The sequence below is a fragment of the Clupea harengus genome, chromosome 11, assembly GCF_900700415.2.
Source record: "Clupea harengus chromosome 11, Ch_v2.0.2, whole genome shotgun sequence".
NCBI lineage: Eukaryota > Metazoa > Chordata > Actinopteri > Clupeiformes > Clupeidae > Clupea > Clupea harengus.
This window is the reverse complement of record NC_045162.1, coordinates 23,981,690-24,002,262: the sequence shown is the minus strand read 5'-3', so window position 1 is coordinate 24,002,262 and position 20,573 is coordinate 23,981,690. Positions and strand designations below refer to the sequence as shown.

The window sequence follows — 20,573 nt, the reverse complement described above, 5'->3', positions numbered from 1 at the left end:
TTTCCACAGACTTTTCCAACACTGACATTTACTTGCACTTGATAATTCTAGCCAAATGAACTGATTGTGTTTTAAGTGTAGGAACAAATAGTATTCATCAAATTACATGACTAACAACCAAGACCTAGCAACTAGACCTTCAATGCATCAACATCTTGTGAACTTGTAAATAACTGTCTAAAGTTCACAAATTGTCTATGAGGGATCAACATTTTGTGATCTTTTAAATTACTGTCTAAAGAACACAAATATGAGGGATCCGCCCATCCTGACTCTGGATGGGTGCATGAAAACAAAGTCAGGGATCCAAGCAGAAAATACAGAAATTAAAAACCTTTAAATTAGAAATCAGAAATGAGTATCCTCGGTCACATACGTATACTATAATTTTTAATATAGTTGGTACAACAAACCCTATTAATTACAGTAGATTATCAATCACAAGTCTAAAAAATTAAAATCATTAAAACATTAAACGATTAGCAAATATTCATCCTAGTGTGCATTTCATGGTGTCCAAAACATTCATTAGATTTAACAAAGTGCACAGATTGAACTGCTTTAAGTGCTGAAAAATGTCCTGTCCTGTGTACAGTCACCGTGTTGCTCAGGCCCAGCAAACTCTCTCTCGTTTCTTCAGCTGAACAGGACTGTGAGTTCGCAGGGCCCTGCTCTTCTTCTTGTGTCTGGTGCGGATGCGGCACGCATATCTGTAGATTTCCCCATCCTCATCCTCAGTCTTTGCCTTGCCACTCCTGCCGCCATAGTCTTCATCCTCATCCTCCTGTTCAAACATCTGTGTGAATTGTGTGGCCAGTTCCTCCACATTCCCTACAGACCGGGCTCGTCTCTCCCTTGGGTGATCTCGTCGTGGTGCTTTCTGTAATCTGGCCCGAACATCGGCATCCAGGGAGTCCAGCACAGCATGCTGGAGATCTCTGAAGAGCTGCATGGCGATGGGCTCCGCGCTGAGCAATGACTCCGGGGTCACGCCTCTCCTCAGCCTCAGAGCAGCTTGGTGCACCAAGGGTCCACAGTAAAGCCTGAGAATAACAGGAGATAGAGACATGCCTTTCTGTAAAAATACATTACTGACTAAGGGCAGTGCCTTAGTGTTTTGACCTGGCTTACTGACACTTCATGCTTCAAACCCCATGGGTAGACCACTCACAAATATTGGCCTTTCAGTATAACGTTATTTATATGGCATGTTTAACATGGTGGAAAGAAAAACTGTCACTGACTCTTGTCTGTCCACAAACTATCTTGTGAGTAATTTAAGGAATTAATAAAAATAACATTAAATAAATAACACAGTAAGTGTGCAACACATCAACATGTCTTACAAGGCACAAAGATACTCATTCTGACCAACATGTAAAAAAAGGTGAGACCACACATTATGACAGGGTAGTGATCATACCCATATCCAAGATAGAAGAGCTGAACACATAGAGATGTGGTATTGAGGAAGAACCCCAGCTTCCTAAGGATCTTGCGCACCAATCTGTAATTCTATGGTAGTGTGCAGTAAGGTAAAGGGCCACAGGGAGGTAAACATACCGTGCAAGTTCTGGCTCAGGCAGAGGGAGGCACAACAGTTGGTTGAGCATGTAACTGTCTTTCATGCACGCCTGCCATTGGCTGTAGGTGTGAGCTGCCTCCAGGTCAGGGCCTCCAATCGTAGGGGAAAGCTGGAGGCTGTTCAGTCGATTCAACACCAGCGCTATACCTGCAGAAACGAAACCACATTGTTCAGAGGAGGGCACACTGCTGATCTTCCTTACTCTCTGTCCCTTCACCTATGCTCATTGTGAGGAACTAAACTTCTACTGCATGTACTGCTGTGCTGTATGATTCATTCTGCTTGCAGTAATTTAACTATAATCGTGCCTCCCCAGTCTTTCAAAGGGCAAACATCTGAAACTAGCGGTAGTAGCCAACTCTATAGCACCTGCTTCCTGATCTTTCCTCTGCCCACAGAATGATTTCATAAATAAGGAGGATGTGATTCCCTAAGCAGCTTCCCTTTCTAAAATCTACTACTGTGACTTTTAGTGCTATTGCCTTCTGAGATGTCTGGTTCAATGGTTAGTCACACTAGCAGGTAAGTAATGTATTAAGGATTAAGCATCACCTTCCTGGCCCTTGTATCGTTCACTCAGCTCCCCAAACACAAATCCCAGCAGCAGAGACCACAGGTGCTCTATATGTGGCTGTGGGTCGGCTTTACTCAGCCAATAGCATGTGACGTAGACGGGTAGTTGGAATTTGGCTGCAATGGATGTTGAAATGGTATTGGTCACACCGAGTGTGTCACAGAGAACTTGCAGTCGTGGTTCTCGTGGTTCCTGGAACACCAAGACAGACATCACCGTCAATTCATAGCTTTGTTGAAATGTTTGTTTTACCTTGGATTTATCAACCCAATGAATCTCTTAAATGAAAAATGAATTATGATTGTATACTGTACCTCGTTCAGTGTTTCCAGATGCAGATTCTTCCCATTAGCAGGACAGGCAGCCTTTACCCAGAAAGAGCCCAGACTCAAGCCATCCCTGTCATATTCTTCCACATAGCACTCTCCTTGGTCCACACGGGCCACGCTGGGCTTCCTATCATCCCTCTGCTTCTGTCCAGACAACAGCAGGCCGTAAAGCACCTGGCGAATAGGCCTTGAGATCGCATTGCTGCTGGGGAGGTCAACATTCTCAACTTGAGAGCTTAATCGGACTCTCTGCAAAACCAGGGCATCAATGACGACCGAGCAAATTTTTCCCTCAGACAATGGCATGCGGATCCAGCCAGGGAGAACCTGCAGTTCCATTGGCAGCCTGCTGGGGGCGACACCATTCAAAAAGAACTGGGCAAGGTTGCCTTTTGTCAGTTTATATTCATTCTGGCACGCTATGAGAGCCTTCTGGACTGGACTTCTGTCCTTCTGTTTTCCGAGTAAATCAAGCACAGCTCCAATAGCGTTCTTTGAATCCGTGAAGTCAGACAACCAATGGAGGACACCATCGAGACGAGCATGGGATCTAGAGAAAGGAGCACTGCGGTTGGAAAATTGCTCCCAGCTGAAAGATCCAATCATAGTGTGTATGTTTACATAGTCATTCCCTGCTAAGGCAGCAAAGACAGGGAGAAGCTGCTTGTTCATGTTGTTGAAACACTCACAGAAATTTGAGACTAAAAATATTTTGGCTGGGATGGATTTCTGGGTGAGACCTTTGTGCCACTGGAAATGTGTAATGGGTAAAACTCCTGCTTTCAGGTCAAAGATAAAAAAGTCACTATCATCAGACAGAACTGGACAATTCCACTGATTTGCCAAAGCAGCGATTTCCCAGTCAGCCTCTTCCATGCACTGAACAAATGGTACCTTCAGAAGAATGAGGATCTGTTTGAAAACACTTTCCAAGAGTACTGGCTTAACACCACCATTGTCACAACTCCGCCCTAAAGATAAATCTTTGCCAATTTGAATACGGCCTCGGGCACGTTGCTTGAGGGTTTCCAGTTTTTTGTCAGTGTGGTCACTTCCTCCATCAAGGATAACATAGGGCTTAATGTTGCAGTTCTTCAAAGACTTAAAAAAGTCCTTGATCAAAATCTCAAAAGCATAATAATCCCCACCATGCTTCAGATCATATGTTGATCCATCGTAAAGAATCTTAAATAGATTACAACCATCTATAACTATCCTGCTACCTTCAAAATTCCAGTCTTTTAAAAACAGACTATTTCCCTCTATGTAAGACTTTAATCCTCTGACTCCCATGATATCTGTCTTCCAGGTGGTCAGCAACACTGTGAGAAAGAAAAAAAAAGGAGAACATTAATTTATAACTCATTCTCTTTCCTTTATTTCCACCCCCTTATCCCTGTTTATCATCTAATACATGGGTTTTCAACTGGTTTTGTCCCACGGACCACCATTCTGACCAGAAAGTAATCCGCGGCCCACTGATGTGCCAGTGATTCCCAAAACAGTTTACAGTGCCGTACCCTTCTTTTTCATGTTTGTAACCGCCCCCGCCACGCCCCCTCCCCCCGCACACATATTCTGCCTATAATACTTGTCAGTGTAATTTCTTCGCTGAATATGGGTCTACATCAGTATTTTGGGCAATGCGACTTGGCTATTCAGACAAAAATATGTTGACAGGCCCAGGTATATTTATAAAAATAAAAAAAGTCAATGGTGAATTGATCAACATAGGCTCATGTTGCGGACCCCCTGCAATGCCGTCGCAGACCACCAGGGGGCCACGGACCCCTGGTTGAAAACCCCTGATCTAATATAAACTAAGCTAAACTCATGGCTACGCTACATATCAGAAACAGTATGATCTCACCATGATCCATAATCAAACATATTTGCCATTTAATTTAATGATCTTTAAGTTTAATCTATTTTCTGTGTAATATACATTGCATTGTATTGTATGGAAGCCCATTTCTGCCACTGGAAGAAAAAGGACTTAGTATCTCATAATTATGACTTACTATCTGATAATAATGACGTACTTTATACAGGCTTCACAAAAATTCAAACACTTGAACCAGTAAAAGCCTCCTTGTACTAAAGACCATCATTATGTCCCTGGCCCTGGTTGTTCCTAAACTAGGCTAATGCAATGCAATTTTCATGGGCCTGCCTGCATGTGAAGTGAGACCACTGCAGATTATTGAGAATGCAGCGGCATATTTATTCTTTGATCAGCCAAAGAGGACACATGTAACTCCTTTGCTGGTCACCCTTCTCTGGTTCCTTGTAGCTGCAAGAAATACATTTAAATCCCTCACCCTCTAGCAGATGAAAATCCGGCATATTTAATAATACGCATTTTAATGCCAGGTGTAGAAAGCCCCTACGCTTTCCCAATGAGCACACGATCTGCAGAATACACCTGTTCAGCAGATCTTTCGAACACATTGCAAAGACACACAGAATTTATTTTTCTTACTGAGTAATAGCTAACGTATTTAAATAGTATTGTATACATTAATGTATTTTAAATAGGTAGACATGCTTGTTTGTAAGATTTGTTTGTAAGACTCGTTTGTATGAGTCGCCTATTAGGGCCACCTTAAGGGTGAAAAAATAAATGTTATTATTATTTTTGCATTTCGAGAATAAAGGTGAAATGTCGAGGATAAAGTTGAAATACCAAAAGTCGCAATGTTGACGATACAGTTACACCACTTCAGAAACTCACCTTGATGGCTGACCAACATGCGTCTGCACATCCTTGGAGTGCGATGGTGAGTTTCTGAAGTGGTGCAACTTAACTGAGCTGTATCATATTAATAACGTACAGGCTATTTCTTTATGCTTGACGTAATATTGTGTCTTTATTCTCAAAATGGTATTCCAACTTTATTCTCGACATTTCGACTTTATTCTCGAGATGCAAAATACTTTTTTGATATCCTCTTCCATGTTTTCCTTTAATGTGGCCCAAACCCCCCGTCTTCAGTTTAAATATGTAGTCATAACGAATCACTTACCAAGCTTATCAGAAGAAGAAAAATGGTCAGTAGTCCATTAAAGGCATTTTCTTGTCTGCTATTCTGCTCCTTGCTTTCCTCTTGAGTTGTCCGCCTGGTGCGCTGTTTACTTGGTTTGTAAGTCTAACTGGAAACCGAAAGTTGAAGTGTATCAAACTGTAAACGGGAGTTTGGGAAACGAAATTTATGAATAATCCCTAGGGTTGCTCAAGAACGCCAGAGAGACAACAAACAAAACATTAGAATACAAAAGGGGTAAATTCGTGACCGAATGAATTAGTAGGTTAGTAAGTAAATACATTAATAAACAAATAAATAAGGTGGACAGTACGACTTGGTCACAACAACCATGTAGCAGGCCTTGTCTGAGGGAGCATTGATAAATGTTTCACATAAAATAGCCTGCTAAAAAAAATCCGTTATTGCAAAATGACCTCAAAATAGGGCAATTCCGTTTTTTTGCACCAGAAATTACATACAATATAAGATGGGGAACATGGAGGCCACATTTCAAATTGGATACAAATTGATCTCCCTATCGGCTAAATTTCCCTTTCATTGTTCAAACTTTTCTCCTTCAGCTACACTTCAGAATGGCCTGAACAGAACTGACTTGAACTTGAATTGAATTGATTTGAACCAGTGATCTGACTTGGTTGTGTTATTTGACTGTTAAATCAATTTAAACTTGTATATACAATTAAATTGCAAATTTGAATGGACACTGTGGTGTATGCTCATGTTCTGACTGATTGATTTATATTATTTGTTGCTATTGCTTTTTTTCGTATTTGTACCTAAAAGTTGATTGTTTGACTTTTTTTTGTTTAGATTTTTTTAAAGTTAACGAGAAATACCCACTGTACAATGTAAAAACCCTGTTATTGTAACTGAAAAATATGTCTGATAGGATTTGCGAGGTGTCTGAGCTACATATAATGTTAGCATGCTACTACTTACAGGGTAAACCATAGACATATATACATAGACGCCCCATTGTCTGCTTCAGAACGTTGCTGCGACGTGCCAACTCGCCGCCATCTTGGGGAGGTGATGACTGGCCAGTAAACACATGCAAGTGAATGGGGGAGCTCCTGCTTTTCTGGATAAAAAGCACTATAGCGTTTACATTTCTCAACCGATTTCATTGGTTCGTGTATATATTGAATGGTTTATGATCTACGAGGAATAAAAAAAAAAGTTTTGTCTCCATGTTACTTACAATCTTGATAGTAAGGCTATAAATCGCCACAGGCATATGTACATACATCATATATGTCTATGATAATCGCTGCTAGACGCTCACTGTTCTTGTGCTCTCACAGCTCATTCACTTTGAAATATTGAAACGAAATCTAAATGATCTAAATAGTGCTTCTTTAACTACTAATATTGAATTTGACCATCATTGAGAAAAACGGAACAGAATCTGCAAATAGCCTAGCATACTCAAACTACTGACAGATAAGGCAAATGTAAACAACCATCAAACACCTGCTTTCTATATTTTTATAGCAGTGAAACACACACATTCAAATATACACATTTTTGTACATATATACAATTTGATATAAGCATGACCAAGACCATGCATAGTTTTCTTTCCCCTCCGTTATTGTACCTTCGTGTGCTGCATATCAGAAATGGCCAACAGAAAAGCGAAGACGGAGACGGCTCCTGTTACCATGGAAACAATAAACGAAGCTAGCTTTAGCATCTACATAGCTACTGCATATCAGAAATGGCTAACCGAAAAGTTTTGAAAAGGTAACGGAGGGGAAAGAAAACTATGCATGGTCTTGGTCATGCTTATATCAAATTGTGTAAATGTACAAAAATGTGTATATTTGAATGTGTGTATTTCACTGCTATAAAAATATAGAAAGCAGGTGTTTGATGGTTGTTTACATTTGCCTTCTCTGTCAGTAGTTTGAGTATGCTATGCTAGGCTATTTGCAGATTCTGTTCCGTTTTTCTCAATAATGGTCAAATTCAATATTAGTAGTTAAAGAAGCACTATTTCGATTATTTAGATTTTGTTTCAGTATTTCAAAGTGAATGAGCTGTGGGAGCACAAGAACAGTGAGCGTCTAGCAGCGATTATCATAGACATATATGATGTATATACATATGCCTGTGGCGATTTATAATAATAATAATAATAAAACTTTATTTATATAGCACCTTTCATGCAAAAGAATGCAGCTCAAAGTGCTTTACAGCAAATACATAATATGCACAAAGAAATTACATGCACATAAAAATAGACATCAAAGAAACATAACTCAGATATAGTGCAAAAAAAAATATATATATAATTATAGAGATATATTTAATCTAACCCCTTAATATCACCAGTAGAGATTTAAATTAAATTAAATTAAATTAAAAGTATGTATATATATATATATAGTGCGAAGTGGTAGCTAGTTAAAGGCTAATGTGAAGAGGTACGTTTTTAGTTTTGTTTTAAAGATGTTAAGCGAGCTGGCTTCCCTGATGTCTATAGGCAGTATGTTCCATAGCACTTTATTTATAGCCTTACTATCAAGATTCTAAGTAACATGCAGACAAAACTTTTTTTTTTATTCCTCGTAGATCATAAACCATTCAATATATAAACGAATCAATGAAATCGGTTGAGAAATGTAAACGCTATAGTGCTTTTTATCCAGAAAAGCAGGAGCTCCCCCATTTACTTGCGTGTGTTTACTGGCCAGTCATCACCTCCCCAAGATGGCGGCGAGTTGACACGCGAGCCAAGGGTCTGTGTATATACGTCTATGGTTATCAACACAACTCAATGCGCCAGACTCCTCCTCTGTCATCCGTTGGATCAACTGTCACAACTGAACGAACGAACAGGTTGCAGCAAAAGTGCGCGAACTCACCGAGCTAGCCAAAAAACACATCCAAGTTAAGGTCAACTAATACTGGTATACGAATGTTAACTAGCTAGCTGTTTGTCCCCTGATTGTAGCCAACGTTAGCTGTGGAAGGAAGCCATCATTGATGTAAAGTTAAAGCATTGTGGTAAACCCATCCTTAACTGACTGGTGCTCCTAAGCTAACATCAGGTCTATCCAATGTAGCTAGCTCTGTCTGATGATGGTAGCTATAGTTAGCTAAACGGACATTAAATGTGAGAAAGCCATCCTTGATCTAATGTTAGAACATTGTGGTAAATATTGATTTATATTCAACTATTTTTCCGAAATACCATATTATGCATCAACTGTACTGTATCAGAGTTTATTTGGTGAGATTTATGTCGGATGGCAGATTAGCCTCAGATTGTGTCATAGTGCCCTTGAAGCTAGCATTAGGTCTATCCAATAGCTAGCTCTGTCTGACCTTGTTCATATTTCCATGAAAGCTGTACAAATTATAGATACAAAAAAAAAGAGATTAACACTGACATCATGGGATTAGAATAATGTTCTACAGAACATGAATACAGAGCAAGTGTCTTATATACATACCTGCCAACATTTGAGTAGAAAAATCCGGGAGATTTTGGCTACAGTGGCGGGAGGGTCGGGGCCGGGGGGTGAGGGGGCCGGGGGGAGGGATGTTGTGTATATAAGTGTTTATAGACAACGTATTTTATTATGTAGTTTCAGTATATAAATAAATAAACAATAACTGTATTTATTAACAAAAAAATATTTTTGTATTCATTATTATGTATGTGCAATGAACATAGTGACAATAATGTTGAACAAAAGATCAACATTATTATTAGACCAACTAACTATTGCAATAACTTATTATCAATTCATGAAATTTTCTAATACAACAAAACAATTCAAGAATAAATAATTCATAAAAAACATCACATAAACAGTTAATGTAACTTGCGCAGGTCTTAAAACTACTTTTTTTGTAGTGTTGTATATGTAGGTGGCTGACTTGGCTGCCCTAAGTGTCTTTTTAGATGGGGTGTACTTTGAAGCAGGCTTAGTAAAGTTAATTTTGCAAGATAAGAGAGCGCACAAAGTGCTGTTATTCAAACTAGTTCTATTTTCTGTAACAATTTTTTTTACCATACTGAAAGTCCTCTCTGAGGAGGCATTACTATGTGGAATGCAAAGCAATGCCTTCATCAGCCTAGCCAGCTGACTGAAGCGCTCATCTTTCCCTACAAGGCCCCAGAGTCTGTCCACTCTCTGTCCCTTAAGGTAACTCCTTGCTGTCGGTAACCTGGTAGTCAGTCAGTTCCTCTCTCAGCTTATCAGTAGCCTATCAAGTCTCAGTTGAGGAAACAAGCACCCTAGCCTTGTCACTACTCAGTATGAACAAATTTGCAAACATCGTATTAATAGGGTTACTTAAAAAATGCTGAATGTATTTAATTCTTATAAAAATCTTTGCTCGGTTAGGTGACTTAAAAGCAATAGCCTGCGCAGAAAGATAAACTGCGCAATAGAATGTAGGTTTGCCAGATTGACAAATTGGTTGAAAATGGTGTATTTATTGTGTACAGGCTTAGGCCAACAACCAATAAGGAATGACGATTGTAAAGATTGTTTTTTATCTCGTTTATTTATTTTTCATTGTGTTTTGCACATGTAAAAACAACTCTCTGTGTGGATAATTGAGAATAAACTTGTATATTCAATTTGAATCAACCTTAAAACGAGGTGTCCTAGATTCATTCTTTGCCAACACCAAGACAGAAAACAAACAATTGGATCATGTATAAAATGATATGTATTCTTGGAAAAGCAACAGCTAGCTAGTCATGAGACACACAGACACACACACGCACACGTGCACACAAATAAATTATGCCCCAATGGAATATTTCCACAGACTTTTCCAACACTGAAATTTACTTGCACTTGATTCTTCCAGCTGAATGAACTGATTGTGTTTCAAGTGTAGGAACAAATAGTATTCATCAAACTACATGACTAACAACCAACACCTAACAACTAGACCTTCAATGCATCAACATCTTGTGATCTTTTAAATTACGGTTTAAAGTTCACAAATTGTCTATGAGGGATCCGCCCATCCTGACTCTGGATGGGTGCATGAAAACAAAGTCAGGGATCCAAGCAGATAATACAGAAATTAAAAACCTTTAAATTAAAAATCCGAAAAGAGTATCCCCGGTCACATATACTATAATTTTTTAAATAGTTGGTACAACAAAACCTATAAATTACAGTAGATTATCAATCACAAGTCTAAAAAACTGAAAGTCATTAAAACATTAAACGATTAGCAAATATTCATCATAGTGTGCATTTCATGGTGTCCAAAACATTCATTAGATTTAACAAAGTGCACAGATTGAACTGCTTTAAGTGCTGAAAAAAGTCCTGAGTTCCTGTGTACAGTCACCGTGTTGCTCAGGCCCAGCAAACTCTCTCTCGTTTCTTCAGCTGAACAGGACTGTGAGTTCGCAGAGCCCTGCTCTTCTTCTTGTGTCTGGTGCGGATGCGGCACGCATCTCTGTAGATTTCCTCCTCCTCATTCTCAGTCTTTGCCTTGCCACTCCTGCCGCCATAGTCTTCATCCTCATCCTCCTCTTCAAACATCTGTGTGAATCGTGTGGCCAGTTCCTCCACATCCCCTACAGACCGGGCTCGTCTCTCCCTTGGGTGATCTCGTCGTGGTGCTTTCTGTAATCTGGCCCAAACATCGGCATCCAGGGAGTCCAGCACAGCATGCTCTAGATCTCTGAAGAGCTGCATGGCGATGGGCTCCGCGCTGAGCAATGACTCCGGGGTCACGCCTCTCCTCAGCCTCAGAGCAGCTTGGTGCACCAAGGGTCCACAGTAAAGCCTGAGAATAACAGGAGATAGAGACATGCCTTTCAGTAAAAATACTTTACTGACTAAGGGCAGTGCCTTAGTGTTTTGACCTGGCTTACTGACACTTCATGCTTCAAACCCCATGGGTAGACCACTCACAAATATTGGCCTTTCAGTATAACGTTATTTATATGGCATGTTTAACATGGTGGAAAGAAAAACTGTCACTGACTCTTGTCTGTCCACAAACTATCTTGTGAGTAATTTAAGGAATTAATAAAAATAATATTAAATAAATAACACAGTAAGTGTGCAACACATCAACATGTCTTACAAGGCACAAAGATACTCATTCTGACCAACATGTTAAAAGGTGAGACCACACATTATGACAGGGTAATGATCATACCCATATCCAAGATAGAAGAGCTGAACACATAGAGACGTGGTATTGAGGAAGAACCCCAGCTTCCTAAGGATCTTGCGCACCAATCTGTAATTCTATGGTAGTGTGCAGTAGGATAAAGGGCCACAGGGAGGTAAACATACCGTGCAAGTTCTGGCTCAGGCAGAGGGAGGCACAACAGTTGGTTGAGCCTGTAACTGTCTTTCATGCACCCCTGCCATTGGCTGTAGATGTGAGCTGCCTCCAGGTCAGGGCCTCCAGTCGTAGGGGAAAGCCGCAGGCGGTTCAATCTATTCCACACCAGCGCTATACCTGCAGAAACAAAACCTTAGAGAGAGCACACTGCTGATCTTCCTTACTCTCTGTTCCTTCACCTATGCTCATTGTGAGGAACTAAACTTCTACTGCATGTACTGCTGTGTTGTGTGATTCATTTTTCTTACAGTTATTTAATTAAGGAAACTATAATCGTGTCTCCCCAGTCTTTCAGAGGGCAAACATCTGAAACCAGAGGTAGTAGCTAGCCAACTCTAAACTATGGCACTTCCTTCCTGATCTTTCCTGTGCCCACAGAATGATTTCATGAATAAGGAGGATGTGATTCCCTATGCAGCTTCCCTTTCTAAAATCTACTACTGTGACTTTCAGTGCTATTGCCTTCAGAAATGTCTGGTTCAATGGTTAGTCACACTAGCAGGTAAGTAATGTATTAAGGATTAAGCATCACCTTCCTGGCCCTTGTATCGGCCACTCAGCTCCCCAAACACAAATCCCAGCAGCAGAGACCACAGGTGCTCTATATGTGGCTGTGGGTCGGCTTTACTCAGCCAATAGCATGTGACGTGGACAGGTAGCTGGAATTTGGCTGCAATGGATGTTGAAATGGTACTGGGCACACCGAGTGTGTCACAGAGAACTTGCAGTCGTGGTTCTAGTGGTTCCTGGAACACCAAGACAGACATCACCGTCAATTCAGAGCTTTGTTGAAATGTTTGTTTTACCTTGGATTTATCAACCCAATGAATCTCTTAAATGAAAAATGAATTATGATTGTATACTGTACCTCGTTCAGTGTGTCCAGATGCAGATTCTTCCCATTAGCAGGACAGGCAGCCTTTACCCAGAAAGAGCTCAGACTCAAGCCCTCCCTGTCATATTCTTCCACATAGCACTCTGCTAGGTCAACACAGGCCACGCTGGGCTTCCTATCATCCCTCTGCTTCTGTCCAGACAACAGCAGGCCATAAAGCACCTGGCGAATAGGCCTTGAGATCGCATTGCTGCTGGGGAGGTCAAAATTCTCAACTTGAGAGCTTAATCGTACTCTCTGCAAAACCAGGGCATCAATGACGACCGAGCTCATTTTTCCCTCAGACAATGGCATGCGGATCCAGCCAGGGAGGAACCTGCAGTTCCATTGGCAGCCTGCCGGGGGCGACACCATTCAAGAAGAACTGGGCAAGGTTGCCTTTTGTCAGTTGATATTCATTCTGGCACGCTGTGAGAGCCTTCCGGACTGGACCTCTGTCGTTCTGATCTCCGAGCAAACCAAGCACAGCACCAATAGCTTTCTTTGTATTTGGGAAGTCAGACAACCAATGGAGGATACCATCGAGAAGAGCATGGGATCTGGAGAAAGCAGCACTGCAGCTGGAGAATTGCTCCCAGCTGAAAAATCCAATCATAGTGTGTATGTTTACATAGTCATTCCCTGCTAAGGCAGCAAAGAGAGGGAGAAGCTGCTTGTTCATGTTGTTGAAACCCTTACAGAAATTTGAGACTAAAAATATTTTGGCTGGGATGGATTTCTGGGTGAGACCTTTGTGCCACTGGAAATGTGTAATGGGTAAAACTCCTGCTTTCAGGTCAAAGATAAAAAAGTCACTGTCATCAGACAGAACTGGACAATTCCACTGATTTGCCAAAGCAGCGATTTCCCAGTCAGCCTCTTCCATGCACTGAACAAATGGTATCTTCAGAAGAATGAGGATCTGTTTGAAAACACTTTCCAAGAGTACTGGCTTTATACCACCATTGTAACATCTCCGCCCTAAAGATAAATCTTTGCCAATTTTAATACGGTCTCGGGCACGTTGCTTGAGGGTTTCCAGTTTTTTGTCAGTGTGGTCACTTCCTCCATCAAGGATAACATAGGGCTTAATGTTGCAGTTCTTCAAAGCCTTAAAAAAGTCCTTGATCAAAATCTCAAAAGCATAATAATCCCCACCATGCTTCAGGTCAATTTTAGATTTTTCGTAAAGAATATTACACAGATTACAACCATCTATAACTATCCTGCTACCTTTAAAATTGCAGTCTTTTAAAACCAGACTATTTCCCTCAATGTAAGACTTTAATCCTCTGACTCCCATGATGTCTGTCTTCGAGGTTGTCAGCAACACTGTGAGAAAGAAAAAAGAGGAGAACATTCATTTATAACTCATTCTCTTTCCTATATTTTCACCCCCTTATCCCTGTTTATCATCTAATATAAACTAAGCTAAACTCATGGCTACGCTACATATCAGAAACAGTATGATCTCACCATAATGCATAATCAAACCTATTTGCTATTTAATTTAATGATCTTTAAGTTTAATCTATTTCCTGTTTAATATATATTGCATTGTAATGTATGGAAGCCCATTTCTGCCACTGGAAGAAAAAGGACTTAGTATCTCATAATTATGACTTACTATCTGATAATAATGACGTATTTTATACAGGCTTCACACAAATTCAAACACTTGAACCAGTAACAGTCTCCTTGTACTAAAGGCCATCATTATGTCCCTGGCCCTGGTTGTTCCTAAACTAGACTATTTTCATGAGCCTGCCTGCATGTGAAGTGAGACCACTGCAGATTATTGAGAATGCACATTTATTCTTTGATCAGCCAAAGAGGAGACATGTAACTCCTTTGCTGGTCACACTTCTCTGGTTCCTTGTAGCTGCTAGAAATTACATTTAAATCCCTCACCCTCTAGCAGATGAAAAATCCGGCATATTAATAATACGCATTTTAATGCCAGGTGTTAGAAAGCCCTACACTTTCCCAATGAGCAAACGATGCTTGCAGAATACACCTGTTCAGCAGATCTTTCGAACACATTGCAAAAACACACAGAATTTATTTTTCTTACTGAGTAATAGCTAACGTATTTAAATAGTATTGTATACATTCATGTATTTTAAATAGGTAGACATGCTTGTTTGTAAGATTTGTTTGTAAGACTCGTTTGTATGAGTCGCCTATTAGGGCCACCTTAAGGGTGAAAAAATAAATGTTATTATTATTTTGCATTTCGAGAATAAAGGTGAAATGTCGAGGATAAAGTTGAAATACCAAAAGTCGCAATGTTGACGATACAGTTACACCACTTCAGAAACTCACCTTGATGGCTGACCAACATGCGTCTGCACATCCTTGGAGTGCGATGATGAGTTTCTGAAGTGGTGCAACTGCAACTTAACTGAGCTGTATCATATTAATAACGTACAGGCTATTCCTTTATGCTTTGACGTAATATTGTGTCTTTATTCTCAAAATGGTATTCAACTTTATTCTCGACATTTCGACTTTATTCTCGAGATGCAAAATACTTTTTTGATATCCTCTTCCATTTTTTCCTTTAATGTGGCCCAAACCCCCCGTCTTCAGTTTAAATATGTAGTCATAAGGAATCACTTACCAAGCTTATCAGAAGAAGAAAAATGGTCAGTAGTCCATTAAAGGCATTTTCTTGTCTGCTATTCTGCTCCTTGCTTTCCTCTTGAGTTGTCCGCCTGGTGCGCTGTTTACTTGGTTTATAAGTCTAACTGGAAACCGAAAGTTGAAGTGTATCAAACTGTAAACGGGAGTTTGGGAAACGAAACTTATGAATAATCCCTAGGGTTGCTCAGGAACGCCAGAGAGACAACAAACAAAACATTAGAATACAAAAGGGGTAAATTCGTGACCGAATGAATGAGTAGGTTAGTAAGTAAATACATTAATAAACAAATAAATAAGGTGGACAGTATGACTTGGTCGCAACAACCATGTAGCAGGCCTTGTCTGAGGGAGCATTGATAAACGTTTCACATAGAATAGCCTGCTAAAAAACCTTTATTACAAAAATTACCTCACAATAGTGCCATTCCGTTTTTTTGCACCAGAAATTACATACAATATAAGATGGGGAAACATTTGAAGGCCAAATTTCAAATTGGATACAAATTGATCTCCCTATCGGCTAAATTTTCCTTTCATTGTTCAAACGTTTCTCCTTCAGCTACACTTCAGAATGGCCTGAACAGGGACAGAACTGACTTGAACTTGAATTGAATTGATTTGAACCAGTGATCAGACTTGGTTGTGTTCTTGTCATTATGCACTGTCAAATCAATTTAAACTTGTATATACAATTAAATTGCAAATTTGAATTGACACTGTGGTGTATTCTCATGTTCTGACTGATTGATTTATATTATTTGTTGCTATTGCTTTTTTTCCCTATGGCTAAGAACAAACCTAATTCATCTCCAAACTTGTTATATTTTGAACAGAGTCCTCCTAATATCTCTACCCGTTCTCATGTCACGGGTAAACCTATTACTCATCTCCACCCATCTCTGACCCAGCCCTTCTTAAATATTCAAAATGTTTCTAAATGTCCTGTCTCTCCACCTCCCTTTCGGCACCGGAGGCCAGTAGTATTTCAATTTTATTCTCCACATTTCACCCGATACTCGAAACGCAAAATAAAATGTAAAAATCTTCCTCCGTTTTTTCCCTTAATGTGGCTCTAACACTCCATCTTAAATTTAAATACGTAGTCATGAGGAATCACTCACCAACTTATCAGAAGCTTATCTGCCAATTGCTGTCCTCTACTTTAGTTGTCCGCTTGGTGCGCTGTTTTATTGGTTTATATAAGTCTAAATGGAAACCGAAACTTAAAGTTATCAAACGTAATCATGGGCTGTAAATGGGAGTTTGGGAAACGAAATTCATGAATAATCCCTAAGGTTGTTCAGGAGATACAACAAACGAAACATAAGAATGCAAAAGGGGTCAATTCGTGACCAAATGAATGAGTAAGTTAGTAAGTAAATAAACTAATAAACAAATAAATAAGTTGGACAGTAGGACTTGGTCGCAACAACCATGTAGCAGGCCTTGTCTGAGGGAGCATTGATAAACGTTTCACATAAAATAGCCTGCTAAAAAAATCCGTTATTGCAAAATGATCTCAAAATAGCGCCATTCCGTTTTTTTGCACCAGAAATGACATACAATATAAGATGGGGAAACATTTGGAGGCCAAATTTCAAATTGGATACAAATTGATCTCCCTATCGGCTAAATTTCCCTTTCATTGTTCAAACTTTTCTCCTTTAGCTACACTACCGAATGGCCTGAACAGGGACAGAACTGACTTGAACTTGAATTTAATTGATTTGAACCAGTGATCAGACTTGGTTGTGTTCTTGTCATTATGGACTCTGTCAAATCAATTTAAACTTGTATATACAATTCAATTGCAAATGTGAATGGACACTGTCGTGTATGCTCATGTTCTGACTGATTGATTTATATTATTTGTTGCCATTGCTTTTTTTCCCTATGACTAAGAACAAACCTAATTCATCTCCAAACTTGTTAGATTTTGAACAGAATCCTCCTTATATCTCTACTCCTTCTCATGTCACGGGTAAACCTATTCCTCTTCTCCACCCATCTCTGACCCAGTCCTTCTTTAATATTCAAAATGTTTCTAAATTTCCTGTCTCTCCACCTCCCTCTCCCAGGTCAGTAGTTTTTCAATTTTATCCTCCACATTTTGAATTTATACTTGAAACGCAAAATAAAATGTAAAAGTCCTCCTCCATTTTTTCCCCTTAATGCGACCCTAGCACTCCATCTTAAATTGAAATACGTAGTCATGAGGAATCACTCAGCAAGCTTATCAGAAGCTTATCTGCCAATTGGTCCTTTGCTGTCCTCTACTTGAGTTGTCCGCTTGGTGCGCTGTTTTATTGGTTTATATACTGTAAGTGGTGTAACTGGAAACCGAAACTTAAAGTGTATCAAACGTAATCATAGGCTGTAAATGGAAGTTTGGGAAACGAAACTTATGAATAATCCCTAAGGTTGTTCAGGAACGTCAGAGATACAACATAACGAAACATAAGAATACAAAAGGGGTAAATTCATGACCGAATGAATGAGTAAGTTAGTAAGTAAATAAATTAATAAACAAATAAATAAGGTGGACAGTAGGCCTTGGTCGCAACAACCATGTAGCAGGCCTTGTCTGAGGGAGCATTGATAAACGTTTCACATGGAATAGCCAGCTAAAAAAACCTTATTACAAAGATGACCTCAAAATAGTGCCATTCCTTTTTTTTGCACCAGAAATTACATACAATATAAACTGGGGAACCTTTTGGAGGCTAAAATGAAATTGAATGCAGTGGACTGAAGGCCTATTTTGATTTCAGCTACTCATTTGTGCAACCTCACCACACAAACATACAGAGACTAAATAAACAACATACCAATACAAAATTAAAAATATATATATATTGAACTTGCTTTTCGTTGTTCAAACTTTTCTCCTTCAGCTTCACTACAGAATGATCTGAACAGGGACAGAACTGACTTGAACTTGACTTGAATTGATTTGAACCAGTGATCAGACCTGCTTGTGTCCTTGTCATTTTTGATTGTGTTGAATCAATTTAAACTGGCATACACAATTCAATTGCTTTTTTTCCCATGGCTAAGAACAAATCTTATTCGTCTCCAAACTTGTTCGATTTTGAACAGAATCCTCGTAATATCTCCACCCCTTCTTATGTCCTATTCCTCTTCCCCACCCATCTGTGACCCAGCCCTTCTTAAATGTTCAAAATGTCTCTCCACCTCCTTTTCCCATGGTACCAGATGCCAGTAGTCTTGCATTTCCTGCACAAAATATACCAGAAATCCCAATCCCTTTCCCACACTCAAAGTGGAGATTCTACAAATCCAGAACCACGTTCCTCCACTTCCAACTCTGACATGATAATGGCAGCTCCATCTCTATCTGATGTTTGTGATTCTCTACCACCATGTGGACTGCCTACCCCTGGGAGGGAGCTTGGGAGACTCATGCTTGACACCTCTCAAGACCAGCAAGTCACCTTGTCACTCGCGTGTGTTTCAGTGTTTAGAGGTCTAGAAGCCAGAGTTGATGAAATGAGGGGGAAGTTACAAAAACCTCTGCAACCCATGCCTCTGAATTGACTGAAATGAACCAAAAAACAACTCAGAATTCATGATTCTCCTTCCTCAGTTTCATCTTTATTGCAATCAAACTCTCTCCAGGCCGCTATAGATCCTACTGTTCTTACCTCAGTGTTGATAAATGATCACCTTAAGCACCTTAAAATGTACTTGTCCCATTTGTGATTTATGATGACCCTGATTCTGTACTTTTTCTATCGAAGTGTCAAGATTTCCTGGCTTTGTATACGTTGTCTGACAGTGAGATTCTTGCCACTTTCAGAACTGTATGCATTGTACCGCACAGGATTGTTAGATATCACCTGTTCAAATGTCTCTACATGGAAGGAATTTAAGTCTTCTTTCGTGTCTGATTTTATTAGCAGAAGATTATGAAGATGCACTGGCAGAGCATGTCAGAACTAAATAAAACAAGGAGGAAATGGTAATATTAGAGTTTTTGCTCATTCTTACAGAGCTCTTTGTTTCAGGTGGAATACAAACCTTATTGAGGCTGACATTGTGAAACTAACTCTGTGGGAATATGAAGCCATACCTTGCTAGTCAGCTCTGAGGCAGCGTTAAAGATGATGATGAATTGGTGCGCCTCGGTCATCAGCTAGAGAGAGATTATGAGCAATAGCAAAAGTATGAGCGGATATGAATATTAAGAGATCAGTAACTCCACTAAAGGACCTACTGTGGAACAACCAGTGGGAAAGTCCCCTGTTGTATATTGGAGATGTAAAGGCTCACATGCTCCTGGTTCATGCCCAAAGCCTCATTCCCAAACCTCTCTACATTCAGGTGGAACACCAGCATAAACCTCCATTCCAACCTCATATATCTACTTGGCAAGCCACCAATAACTCTGTGTCTCTAGCCACTTCTAAGAAGGCTCTTAAAGATCCTCTGACTAAAATCCATCCAGAGCTATGCCTGCTCCACAGCAACTTGTTGTTCCAATCTCCACTGGTTCACGGCTGGGAAATGCTATTGTGGACACTGGGGCCAGCTACACTTACCAGTCGCTGTATTAGCACCTGTATTAGGCTTTGGCCTATGGGCTGGACTTCATCTTTGAAAGTAGTCTACCAATAAATGTCATTGATCAGACTTATTTCTTGTGTATTCTTTCCGGCTTGGCAATGTGGGATACCCTGCTGGGATAAACTGGTGAAGAAGTATAATACAGGAAATCAACTTTTACTCATCAGTTTCATTCCGCCCTGTACTCATCCTTGAGCCTGTCTGTCTGGATGTCCATCATTTTATTGAACAAGTTGTGACTAATGGACACTTGCAAGATGAGGATAAGAAACAACTCAAGGAAATCCTTCAATCAAACCCTCCTTCCTCTGTAGTCACCCAGCATTTCAGTGATCTTCAGAAAGTGATTGATCAGGCCGTGTTGACCATTCATTTACAGAAGAGCCGGTTTTGAATGGTGGACATAACGTTTTTGGGCCACATGGTGCAAAAGGGGGTCACTGCAGACCCTGATTGTGTCAACACAGACTTACTACTCGTCCCACATTTAGTCTGTTTGCATCTGGTCACCAGAAATGCAAAAGTATGGTGGGGCTATAACGCTTATTTGTTTTCCTAAATAAACTTAGTAGCCCATTATTTCTTT

At 39.9% G+C, this 20,573-nt stretch overlaps 1 protein-coding gene and 1 pseudogene across 1 annotated transcript; both read right to left on the bottom strand.

The window, feature by feature from the left end:
* Positions 1-607: 607 nt before the first annotated feature.
* Positions 608-3,781, bottom strand: LOC116222524 (protein asteroid homolog 1-like). Its single transcript, XM_042709227.1, has 4 exons — positions 2,474-3,781; positions 2,138-2,351; positions 1,564-1,732; positions 608-1,043 (listed from the first exon to the last, which is right to left on the bottom strand). The coding sequence occupies exons 1-4, from the start codon at positions 3,779-3,781 to the stop codon at positions 608-610; spliced, it is 2,127 nt and encodes a 708-aa protein (XP_042565161.1).
* Positions 3,782-10,040: 6,259 nt separating this feature from the next.
* LOC116222523 lies at positions 10,041-16,577 on the bottom strand (annotated as a pseudogene).
* Positions 16,578-20,573: the final 3,996 nt, after the last annotated feature.